The sequence below is a fragment of the Nesoenas mayeri genome (genome assembly GCF_963082525.1).
Source record: "Nesoenas mayeri genome assembly, chromosome: 7".
NCBI lineage: Eukaryota > Metazoa > Chordata > Aves > Columbiformes > Columbidae > Nesoenas > Nesoenas mayeri.
In genome coordinates, this window is record NC_137551.1 from 10,752,568 (window position 1) to 10,764,287 (window position 11,720).

Genomic DNA, 11,720 nt, shown 5'->3' on the forward strand with positions numbered 1-11,720 from the left:
ACTATAGTCTCACACTTTGTCTTTCACAGCTGGAATAACTGTAATTCCTCCTTCACTCTTATTTCTAATCTTGCTTAAAACTCTTGTACAACATTCTGAACACCTAGTTTAAAGTCTGTTTTTCTTCTGGTGTTTATAGACTCACAAGAAAAACACTACTTTTCTAACATTGCCTCAGATCTGTATCTACCCACATTCATAACAGTATAAAATAAAATGTGACCCTACAGACACTGTAAAAACCCAACATACCATGCAGCATGTAGTCAATGCTCACATCCAACTCACATCCAGAGTTCACAGCTCTTTCAAATGAAGGACAAATTGGAGACATAGTAAACAATGCTAAAACCCCTTCCTGTAGAAAGAAAACTAATTTTTGTCTTCCAGCAAAGAATTAAGCTTTGAAGAACTCTACATCACTGCAAGGAACACCCCTTGGTCAGAAGTCTAAAAATAAAGTCATCCTGAAGACACGAGTAATTGTGCAACATCAAATCCAACAGCCAGGAGAGTGGCTGCAGCCTGTAACACAAGAGTTGTCAGAGCCTGAACCACCTGTATCGTGTTCAGCTCTGATGGAAAGTCCAGTGAAACCAACACGTTCTTCCTCACGGGTAGCCCAAAAGGGCATCTTTTGCTCCCAGCAGCAGGAGAAAGCTGATCCTGGAAAGTAACTACCCGCTCCTTGCAGGGAAAACACAACCAAGTGTCATGGGCACCACAAGGGGCTGGCACATGCCAAAGAAGCTTTTCTTCACTGAATTTTGTTGCATGAGCCCTTATTAAAAAGAAGTATTAAAGCATATTATAACATAGCAGCACCAACAACTGTGAAAACAAATGCATCCTTAGGCTAAGTCAGCTTGAATTCAGACACTACTCATCAATATGCTGAAACTCTTTACTGCATACGGTAGCAGTTTCTTAGAAAGAAAATACGAGCTAAGTTTGAATCTGAAAAACATTTTCCGTACAGTTAATAAGATCTCAGCAGTTTGAACCTGAAATGGCCTCCTCACCAACTGTTGTCTGCTTTCCTACATGCTTTGGTCCATTTAAGAGGTACACACGTTAACAGGTTTTTTTCTTCTAAAAGCACTGGCCAGCTGTTTTGAATGCAAAGTTATTTCAACTTTTTAAACATGAAAGAAGTGAAGAAGCAGTCAAAAGTTTGACCTTTTAAAAACTAACTGTTCATTGTACAAGTCCATAAAGAAAGAATGATTTTAAAAGTATGGATTCCAAAAAAGGTCTTGACAACCTCACTATTGTTTGAGAGTGTTATGGGTTGAGGGAAAATATGTGTGTGCTCTGTACATGGACACACATATTACACATGTACCTGTCATTATGAAAAATATGTTGCAGAAATCAGAAGATTCCTTTCTAAATACTGGGGTATTTACAAAAAACAAAAAACACAATAAAAACCCAACACCACCAAATATTCAGAGAAGTATCAGAGTAATACCAAAGAAAACAAAGTCGCAAATAATTATCACACTCGTTTGAACCTGGGCTACTAACAAAGCAAGACAATTCTGTGTGTAAGGGGAGAAAGGATATCTTAAAGAGGGAACCATAACAAGAACAACTGAAAAAGAGAGGACTTGTGGATAAGCCCCAGCTATCTATATACCCAGCATAATTATTGCCATCTAAACAAACATCATAACACTGAAATTCTAGGGGCATACATATTTTCTGGCAGACCTTTCTCGTTCTCTGCTATCAGTTTCTTAATGCTTTGAGCCTGCCAGAGCACAGCTGCAGTTCTTCTTAATCATGGGTGCTGCCAGCTGTCTCCTAACACAGCCAAATGCTCAGACCTCATTCAGTTTTCCCCAACTTTTGCTCCATTTTTGGAAAGCAAATGACTAAAGCGAAATTCTTCTTCAAGAGGTAAATAAATTGCACCCAGCAACTCTGCAGAGAAAGAAAGATAACATGACTCAGCCCTAACTATTATCTTAACGTCAATGTTAAATACAAAACAGAAGTTCCAAAACAATGTGAAAGGAATATCCTGGCAAATCGTGCTGTCAAATGTAATTATTTAACAAACTTGAATTTGAGAAGATGCAACTTAACTCTAAAGACAGGGCTCCCCCACCCACATAATCAGGATGCAGAGGCTTTGCAGACACATTCACTAAGGTACTATCAGGATGGTCTGTTGGGAGCAGACCTGATAACTTGAACTATCTTATTTTCAGGGTAACTATTTTCTGCAAATGACTCTCTTCGCTCAGTATGCCTTTCGATTCTGCACACTGGGTCATGAAGTAGTTAAGCACAGTTGTATCCCTTCACTCCTGTCTTGCATAAGCACAAGTTATTAAGAAGGATTGCATTTGCCATTTCAATTTGCTACCGACATGTGCATGAGCCTCAAATGAAAAACGAGGCCGCTAAGGAACTACCTAGAAACACAAAAGAACTGAACAGCAAACAGGCAGACGTTTCCTTACAGCACCAAGAACAAACAACACTACTTCCAGAACAAAGACTTGTTTGAATACCAGTACATAGTAACAAATGACAAGACGCAGAATAGCTATTTTCATAATTACTCCGTTAGGGGAAAAAATGCAAGTATCACATATTTTACATGCAGTAATTTGTCCTTCTAATCTTGAAAAGCCTCAAAGGACACTGCCGAGACAATAACCACTTAGCATCACAGCACAGCAGAAAGGGATACTATTCCTACACTGCTCTGTATTCTGAAAAGACATTTTAAGCCATTCTATTTTCTATTTCTCCACAGCAAGCAAAATAAATTTTCAAGAAATAAACTCACAGTCTTTAAAACAAACCAGACTTCTAAGTTAAAAGCATAATTAAATATCAAATTAACACAACCACAAACAGGAGGAGCACAAGGTGTCTGAAGACGAGATGCATCATCTAACCACTTGAGATATCTCTTGACCGAGGAGCCTTATCTCACCAACAGCATCAACACCTTGGACTAGACCCTCCAAAGGCTCCAAGAGCTCAGCCCTCGGCACACAAGCGAAACACAGCAAGTGATCGCAACATCCAGGGTCAAAACACAAACTCTCACACAAGAATGACAGAAGTAGTGCTTCCCTCAACTGAAATATGTTGAAATATATTAATAGACTAGTATCATTATGGAATGACAAACCATCTTTTAAAATCCATCGAGCCTTGACTCAGATTTTAATCTGAAAAACTGTATTACGCTAATTTCAACGCACAAGCTAACAAAAATATTCTAAGAACAAAGTTATTAGATTTGGTTTTTAACTAGCACCTCACAATGTGCTCTGCAAGGCCATGTTTTTATACAGAAGCTTATGTGCAGGAGAACTTAGCGTGAAATACTATTTGGGTTTATGTCTTAAAGAATCACAGAAGCAGCTAAACAGTTTAAAAAAAACAAATAAACACAAATCTACCAAGGTGTTTCAGAAATCTAAGCAAGTGGATTTCCATCTTATCCTACTGTTAGACTCTCATAAAAAAATCTCACCTTCTAGCTACCAAGTTGTTGCATTTTTGCTTGATATGAATAACCAGTAGAATATTTTTCCAATGACATGACTTACTTTCTAGCTACCAAGTCGTCCTATCTTAAAAAAAGTGACCTAACAGTAACTATTAACACTGAATACTCTGTTGCTATTTCCAATTTACCTAATCTCCCACTACCTGTAAACTACCTGTTTACAGGATGTACAGGATTACTCGTGAACATTCTTCTGACAGTATTAAGACTTGGTCAAGCAACATTAGTGTCTAAGATTACGAGAAGCTTTCCATATTAAGAGCTTCTCAAAGCCTTTAAAATGAGATTGTTACAAGCACCAGCTGAAGGCTATTAAAAAAATACATAAACCAAACAAAACCACAAAGAGCCCCTCAAAAAACCCCACCAGAAAGTCGTATCAATTAAAAGATACAGATCCTCACCTGTGTTACACAGTTGCACAACTTTTAAAACAACACAAAAAACAGACTGCTTTTTAATATCAAACATTAATGTTAACTGACATTGCATCACCTTTGTTTTAACGTCCAAAGAAATGGACATGGAGGCAGGATAATACATCAGGAGCAGAATTCGCAAGCTAAACTGCAGCTTTCAGATTACCCATATCCACGTTAAGTCATCATTCTCACCTTATTCAGGTAAAGAAATACGATACAATGGTGGTACCTGCTGTCAGGAGGTCGTGAAGCCTTGATTCATGCACTCTCTAGTCAGTATCAGGACAACAAGTAGCACATTGCACTTCAAACACCTTAACAAGCACTTTAATGAACATCAGTACCAATATAGCCTAGTTTCCTATACCTAGAGATGCCAAGATGGGCTTTCTTGGTGTAATTATTTGTTTTGGTGTTTTTGTTTATTCATTTATTGTTGTTTGTTTGGTTGTTGGTTTTGGTTTGTTTTTGTTGTTTTTCTGTGGGGCTTTGTTGTTGTTTTTGTGTGTGTGTTGTGTTTTTTTTCCCCTTTCTTTCCTCTTCAGGAGTAGCAGCGCTTGCTGTCTCAAGGATCTTTTAAGTCCTTTGAACAAATGTGGTTGAATCTGGCAGAGTGCAAGAGACACTAGGAAGGGTGAGGACATGTAAGCAATAGAAGTACACACACTGTATCGGAGGAGACCACACAATAAGAAACAACCTTTTCATCATTACTCAGCTTTTCCTCCCTCAGGTTCCCCTCTTCCCTTATACTTCCATCCCCAAATCAACAAAATTAACTCTCTCCAGTTCTGCAAGTCAAGTCTTATATAATCAAATTTACTTGGTTGTCAATATAACAAAGAAACCTTTGAAGTACCTACATTTACACTTGGTAACTGTATCACTAATTGCTCAATGTTCCAAGTGACCTATTCAGAGACAATATTCATTTATTTTGGATCAGTCTACACACAAGCATAACAGCTGCTTAAACCATCCAAGTTTCACTTACACTAGCTGTCCAAAACAAACACTAGCACCAAAACGACATTCTTGTTTTCCTTACCCTTATTTAAAGGGCCTTCTAGCATGTTTTGCAAAGATTCATTCTTAGTTGGATTTAATTTCTTCAGAAAGTTCTGAAATGAGTTTTTATCTTCCTTTGACTAGGTGTAAAAATAATGTAATGGATTCTGAAAAGAACAGCATCACCAGGTTCAGATGCACCTTGCCCTTCACTATTCCTTGCTGAATTGCAGTCAGTAACAAATACCTCAGGAAAGCATCACAAACAGAATTTCTCCAAGTAAACTGTTGTTGAAGTCACCTCCCCTCTGCATCCAGATCACCACCACCACCACGCTCAGCAGCCACTGATGGACTTGTCCAGCAAGAACCATCATCTTCCTTTCTTTTAGAGCTGTATATACTTATCGTGTATAAAGTATTGTCTAACAAGGAGTTTTAGAATTTAAATAGGCATCAGAAGTTTTTCTGCACTTAATATTGTATTTTATTATTTTCCACAACACTGGAACGAGGAAACACCAAGGAAACTGCTGAAGTCTGTTCCTCTTGGCTTTTCACACACTACGAATTTTCAGAGCTCGATCACATTTTCTCCCCCCAGCTCTCCTTTTCTTTTCCAACCTGAAAAATAATGTCCTAACAAAGCTTTTCTACATGGAAACCATTTCACTGTAAAACCTGCTCTGCTACAACCTCTCATTAACAACCAAGGAAACTCATTACTGTCTCTTCTCCTTGTAAGTATTGGGGGATAAATCTATCCAATCTCTTATGAAAACTATATTCAAACTTAGCAAAACATAAATTGCATTTCCAGACTGAAGGTAGATCATACAGACAAATAAACATCAGAAAATCATATGAAAATTAGAAATAATTCAGCAGCAAAAATAAGAGTAAGATCAAAAGACAACTACATGTCCCACCAACGTGTCTGTCAAACAACAGTTCAAAGCAACACTTCTTGTTTTTCTTCTTGTATTATTTGCAAGATCATTTTATTAGCAATATAACTGAGCTATATATATATATATATATATATATTTATATATCTTCCACTATTAAGTATCTTCTTGTCCACTGTACAACAACTGAACAAGTCCACTCAAATCTCTGATGCTAGAGTTAACTATAGCTGAGATTTCGAAGTTACGCAAGTTCTTCTCATTAAAGCTGATGATGATAGAGCAAGTCAGTAGGTGTCATCTTCATCAAGATTCATCTAATGGGATCTTCTGTGCAATTTTAGAAGCTGCAGTTTAATCAGCCCATTATATGAAAACTTCTAATGAGATATAATAACATCTGATCTTGTCTAAGAATGACTTGTACAAAATTATAGAAATGTTCAGATCCATGAGGTTTGTGAATTCCCTCTCAAAAATATTAAGATTTCTTACAAACACTTCAGAGCCTGCAAACAGCCTCTAGAAGAAGTTTGACAGAATTCTGTTTCATAGCTCTGAAGCTTTCTATGTACACATTGTAAAGATGTGCTAATTAAAAAAAAAAAAAAATATATATATATATACACACACACCTTTTTTCAACTGAAGATCAGGAAAGTACTTTTTCTATACAAATAATAAGGCAGGTTGTAAGCTGTATCCACATCTGCACGGTAGTAACCATAAATTCACACCAAATTAAAGCCAGCAACTTCAGAATAAAGCATTGTTAGTAACAACTCATCGCTCTTCAAAATACTACATGTTAAAAACCACAAATGCACTGGGCTCAGAACAAATTTTAGCAAAGGAAGATTATTGTTCCATCCTATTCAAGGTGGACTAACATACTATGTTGAATCTAAACCATTGTACCTCACTTTGCAGACTCAGGATTTAAGTGCCTGGGATCTCAGACCAATATGTAAAATTCAGAATGCTTCCTGGCGTTTTTGGTTAAATATCGTAACCTTTACAGTTCCTTACAATTAATTGCCCCATCGTTTTATTAGAACATTTAACCAACCGCTGAAAACATGAAGTCTAAACATAGAGTAGTAAAACTTGGAAGATAACAGAACTATTTGGATAGTTGAGTAAACATACCTGCAGGTATGAGTTTAGCGCTGCCACCTTTGCATTCTCCATCTTCCACATTTTTGCTTGTGCTCTTTTCTTTCAAGAGAGGAACAGTATTATCAAAAGGTATGCACTTGCTGGATGCAATGCTTTCTCCGCTGTCTGGTTGATTAATTCTGCTGTTTGCTTCAAGTAGAGGAGTGAAGTCCTCGGACTGAGCAGCTTCACCAGGTTCCAGCTGAGAGGAGCCTTTAGGCTGTGACACATTCTTCGAAGACACGGGAAGAGATTCTTCATCACTGTCAAATCCAAATGGATCCTCTGTTACCTCATCTTCAATTCTGGGTTTTTTAGGAACTTCGGAAATATCTGGTTTGACACTGGACCTCTTCTGTCCTAATTTAGCCATGAAGGTGGTTTCTCCCCATTTTGTACTAAGGGTGGTCCGTTTGTTGGAAAATACTTCGTCAAACTTGGAACTGCCGTTTCCCCCTTTCCGGCTGTAGGTCTTTCCAAATCGGGATGTCATTTTGGCTCCTGTTTCATATTCTCTGTTGGAAAAGAAAGAAGAAACACATATTCACCAACTTTTTAGTACAAATGATTGTATTTCCACCCTTTATTGGGCCTACAAGCACCAGGCACATACATGTCACACAAGCAACAGATACATCATCTGCTTCTTTCTACAGACTAACTCATTTACATGTGAATGTCATTACATCCAAAGTTTCTGCAATAAGTAGTGTATCTACCAACTTTAATCAAAATTCAGTTACTTGCACGTTTATAAAACAATGGCACAATGGATCCTGAAGAAAACTCTGCTACAAATACATTATTTTTGGTACTGGTTTGCTCTAATTTTATATTTTCAAGTACAGAGGGCACTGCTTTCATGAAACATCAGCAGAAAACTAAACGATATTTTCACCACATCTGAACATGCAGCTCTTTGCTACAGTCCAATAACACAGTACGGCTTTAAAGAGACTCTTTGTAGTTAAATGTAAAAAACTGACAAAATATTTCAAGATGCTCTAGCTATTTTAAATACTAATTCATCACACAACAATGACAACTTCACGCCACATTCTTCTTGCACATCAGGCATACTCAGCAAGTATATTATTTGGTAATACGATGTGGTTTATGCCATCTGCACTGTCATGGTCAAGACTGGTACACAGCAATCCCTCAGGAGTAAATCTGATTGATCAAGGGACAGGAACAAAGAGACACTTCTCAATCCATTTCTAAGAACACGGAGGACACCTTATGCAGACCAGCACAAACTGTGACTGTTTACTGGCTGTTACAGCTGTAGCCCGATTCACAGTTTGGTCTCTCGGAGAAATAAAGTTAATATACAAACAGATTAAACAGGAACACATTTAAACAGTTCCCTGCTTGTGTTCTGTTCCTACTTTTGCTTAACTCAAGAATGAAGACAGACTAACTTGTTTCTTTTTTTCCAAAACAAATTCTTCAACTACTGGACAAAAACCAACAACATAAACCCAAAACTATCATATCTGTTTTGTAAACCAGCATTTATTTTTTTTTGTACGAACTTGAATAGGAAATTGGAATTCTTTATAGTCAATCTGAATCTAATCAAGTATACCTTTCCCTCCACAATTACTCTCCATACTGGAGAAATGACTGTTAAAAAAGGGAGGGGCATTTATTTAAGCTACAGAATCAAAGAAATCCAACTTTTAAAGTGTAATCTTCTTTTGTACACAGTAGTATACGAAAAACAGCACTTAAAATGACTGTTAATAAACATATCATACGATCTATTTGTTCGGGACAACTGTTTTTATCATTCCCTTGAATATGTGTTATACGGTCTTTCTTCCACATTTTAGTTTTGATGTCAACACTCACAGTGTCTCAACCTGCCGTGCCAGACTGGCTTCTTCCAAGATCACCAGACTGGTTTCCAGAAACGTCATTCTGCCACTTTGCTCTAGCGAGGCTGTCTCACTAATAATAGTCTCCCTTTATCAGACCAGGCCGCCCTCCACTTATCAAACAAAATGAACGATCCACCTAAGTTTCAGCAGTTCTAAGTGAATTACAAGAATCAAATTTGAACTTCAGAAGTTTAACAGACAGATAGTGTTGCAATGGAGAAGGGATACAGGAACAACCATTTTGGGAAACACTCTTCTCCCCAGCAGTTCAGCAGATGGATGGGTAAAGACGTGCTTATCTACTGCCCAGGATTCTGCTGTGAAACGCCACTCTGCAGACCCCTTCTGCTTCACCCTAGTACACGTTACTCTCTAAGCCCACTCTCCATCCTCTTTTTCCCCCCACTGCCAGACTACTTTGTGCTGTTCCAAACACATCATTGCCAAACTTTTTGGGTTATTTTTGCTCCCTTGTAAGTAGCTCTAATTTCCTATTTCCCATCCAAGAGTCAAACTAAAACACGCTTCAGAAAATGAACAGCCAAAGTGATGCTTGAAAATACTTATAACACTAACCAAAATATTTTATACCAGAAAGGCCACTTTTTAGAGCTATAGAAACTGAAGTGAAATATTTATTAACATCTCAGTTTCTATACAACTCTTTACAGAAAAAAAAGGAAAAAAACCCACAACAAAACACTCACCACTGCCACATTTTCCTTCCCTAAACACTGACACAAATAAGTATTTCCAACACTACATTTCCAGCGTCTGCAAAAATAATGGCAGATTGAAATTATGGCTTATGGCTGCAGTTTTAAAGAGAAAACTCCTGCAGTCAAGAGGACTTTATTTTCAGAAAACAGAGCTCCATCTACATTTTCCTATTTGTAAGTTTAAAAAATTAAGATCATCTCATAAGGAGTTTTGAATCAAAATGTCAAAACTCAAATACTGAATATGATGTGAACAGGTTAAAATATTAGTATCAGGAAAATACAAATACACTCTGCTATGAACTAATATCTTAAAGTGAGATCAATGAGCAGAAAATACATATGCACCTCCTTACGTGAGAGCACCAACAGATCAAGATTTTTACTCTTAACTTAAAATTCTCCCTTGCTTTTCACTCTGGATGAAATAAAAAACCTGGCCAATTTCACTCTATTTGCACTCCCTGCCTCTGTCTCCTGCATCACGCTGCAATATCTGGAGCAGTGCAAGAAATGTAAATAGAAGCAAAAAAACCCCAAGCACAATTCTCCGTCATTCCCCAGGGCTAACTCGGCAGCCCAGCCAGACAGAAAACCCCCGATAATTCCCCAGAAAGCCCATCAGCCATCCCTACTCGTGGCTGCTCTCCGCACCGCTCCTCTTACATAATCAAAGGGAAGGAAAATAGGTTAAATGCACGGAGGCAGAAGGAGCTGATGAAATCCCACGGTGACAGTTTCTTTTTTCCTCCCTCCCCCTGCGGCGGGGGGAGGGGGTGCTAGCGGAACCGGGTCACCCCACCGACGGTCTCTGATGTCATTTCCCTTCCTCTTGGCCCCCTCCCCCCGCCCCGCAGGAAAATCAGCCCCCACCCGCCAGTCCCGGGCCCGCGGCGCAGCGCGGGGCGCGCGGCAGAGCCCAACGGCAGCCGCGGGCCTCGCAGGCCGCACCCCCCCGCTCCTCTCGCTCCCAAACCGCACTTTACCCCCGAGCAAAGTCCTACGACTCCCGCCCCGAAAACTTCCAGGCGGGCCGGGGGCGGCCGCGGCCGCCCGCCATGTCCCGCCAGCGGCCGCCGCCCCCGCCCCGGAAGCGGGACGGTGCCGGAGCAGCGGCCGGGGGCCACTGCCCGTCGGGGTGCCGGGGCCTGCTCCGCGGCCCGCACAGGCCTCGGCCGCCGGGTGGCCGCCCCCAGTCGCCTCCTTGCCCGACACCTACCTCGACGTCGGCCGTGGCGGTGGGGGCGGGCGGCGGATCCCGGGCAGCGAGTCCCGGGCGCCGGCCCGGCGTGTTCCGGGCGGCGCCGCGGATGTGGCTCTGGCCGCGGTTCCTGGCCGCCGAAGTGCCGCCTGCGAAAGGCGCTCGCCGAAGGGACGCCTCCGCCCCTCCCCCGGCGGCGGCGGCACCCTCCCGGGGTGCTGCGGGCGTTAGGGCCCCCGGCGCCGCCTCCTCCGGCGCCGCTTCCTCCGCGCCGGGATTATCGCCGCTCTCGGGACGGGGCCCGGGACCATCTCTCAGCCATTTGCCCCGCTCCTTCCGTCACTGCGCGTCCCACGCCCGGCCGCCGCCCGCAGCCAATCGCACGCCGCCTTACTCAACCGACCGCGCCGCCGCCGCGCATGCGCTCCCCGCGCCGATACCGGCCCGTCCCGCGCGGCGCCTGCCGGGAGCTGTAGTTCGCAGTCGGGCACACGGCGGGCCGGGCGGGGGGCGCGCGGCGGACCCGCCTCCCGGCGCGGCCCGAGGGAGCGGCGGCCGGGCCCGCGCTGCGCTGGGCCCGCGGGGGCTCGGCCGCGCAGGGGCGGCCCGGAGCGGCGGGAACAGCGCGGCGCGGCCTGGCGGGACCTGCCCCGCCGTGGCCTCCGCTCAGGCCCGCGCCCCCGGGGGTTCTAGCGCGCCGCCGCTGCGGTGCTGAAGGCGGGGGCCGCACGGCCCGCAGCACGGCCCGCCGCGGGGAGCCCAGCCCGGCGGCATCCGCTGCCCCACCAGGCCGCGGCTCAGGGGAGGGCGCCCGCGCGGGTCTCCGTCTCTCTCGAGGCCGCCCCGGCCTGGCGGCAGGAAGGAGCCGGGGCGGCGG

General features: G+C 42.6%; 1 protein-coding gene across 2 annotated transcripts in view; it reads right to left on the reverse strand.

Moving 5' to 3' along the window:
* WAPL (WAPL cohesin release factor) overlaps positions 1-11,205 on the reverse strand; it is a 70,749-nt gene extending 59,544 nt beyond the window's left edge. For both annotated transcript variants that reach the window (XM_080347423.1, XM_080347422.1), the window contains exons 1-2: positions 10,862-11,205; positions 7,029-7,552 (exon numbers count right to left, since the gene is read on the reverse strand). In XM_080347423.1, the coding sequence (XP_080203549.1) occupies positions 7,029-7,530 (502 nt within the window). In that variant the 5' untranslated portion in view covers positions 7,531-7,552; positions 10,862-11,205. The remainder of the gene's footprint in view (positions 1-7,028; positions 7,553-10,861) is intronic.
* Between the last annotated feature and the right edge of the window lie 515 nt (positions 11,206-11,720).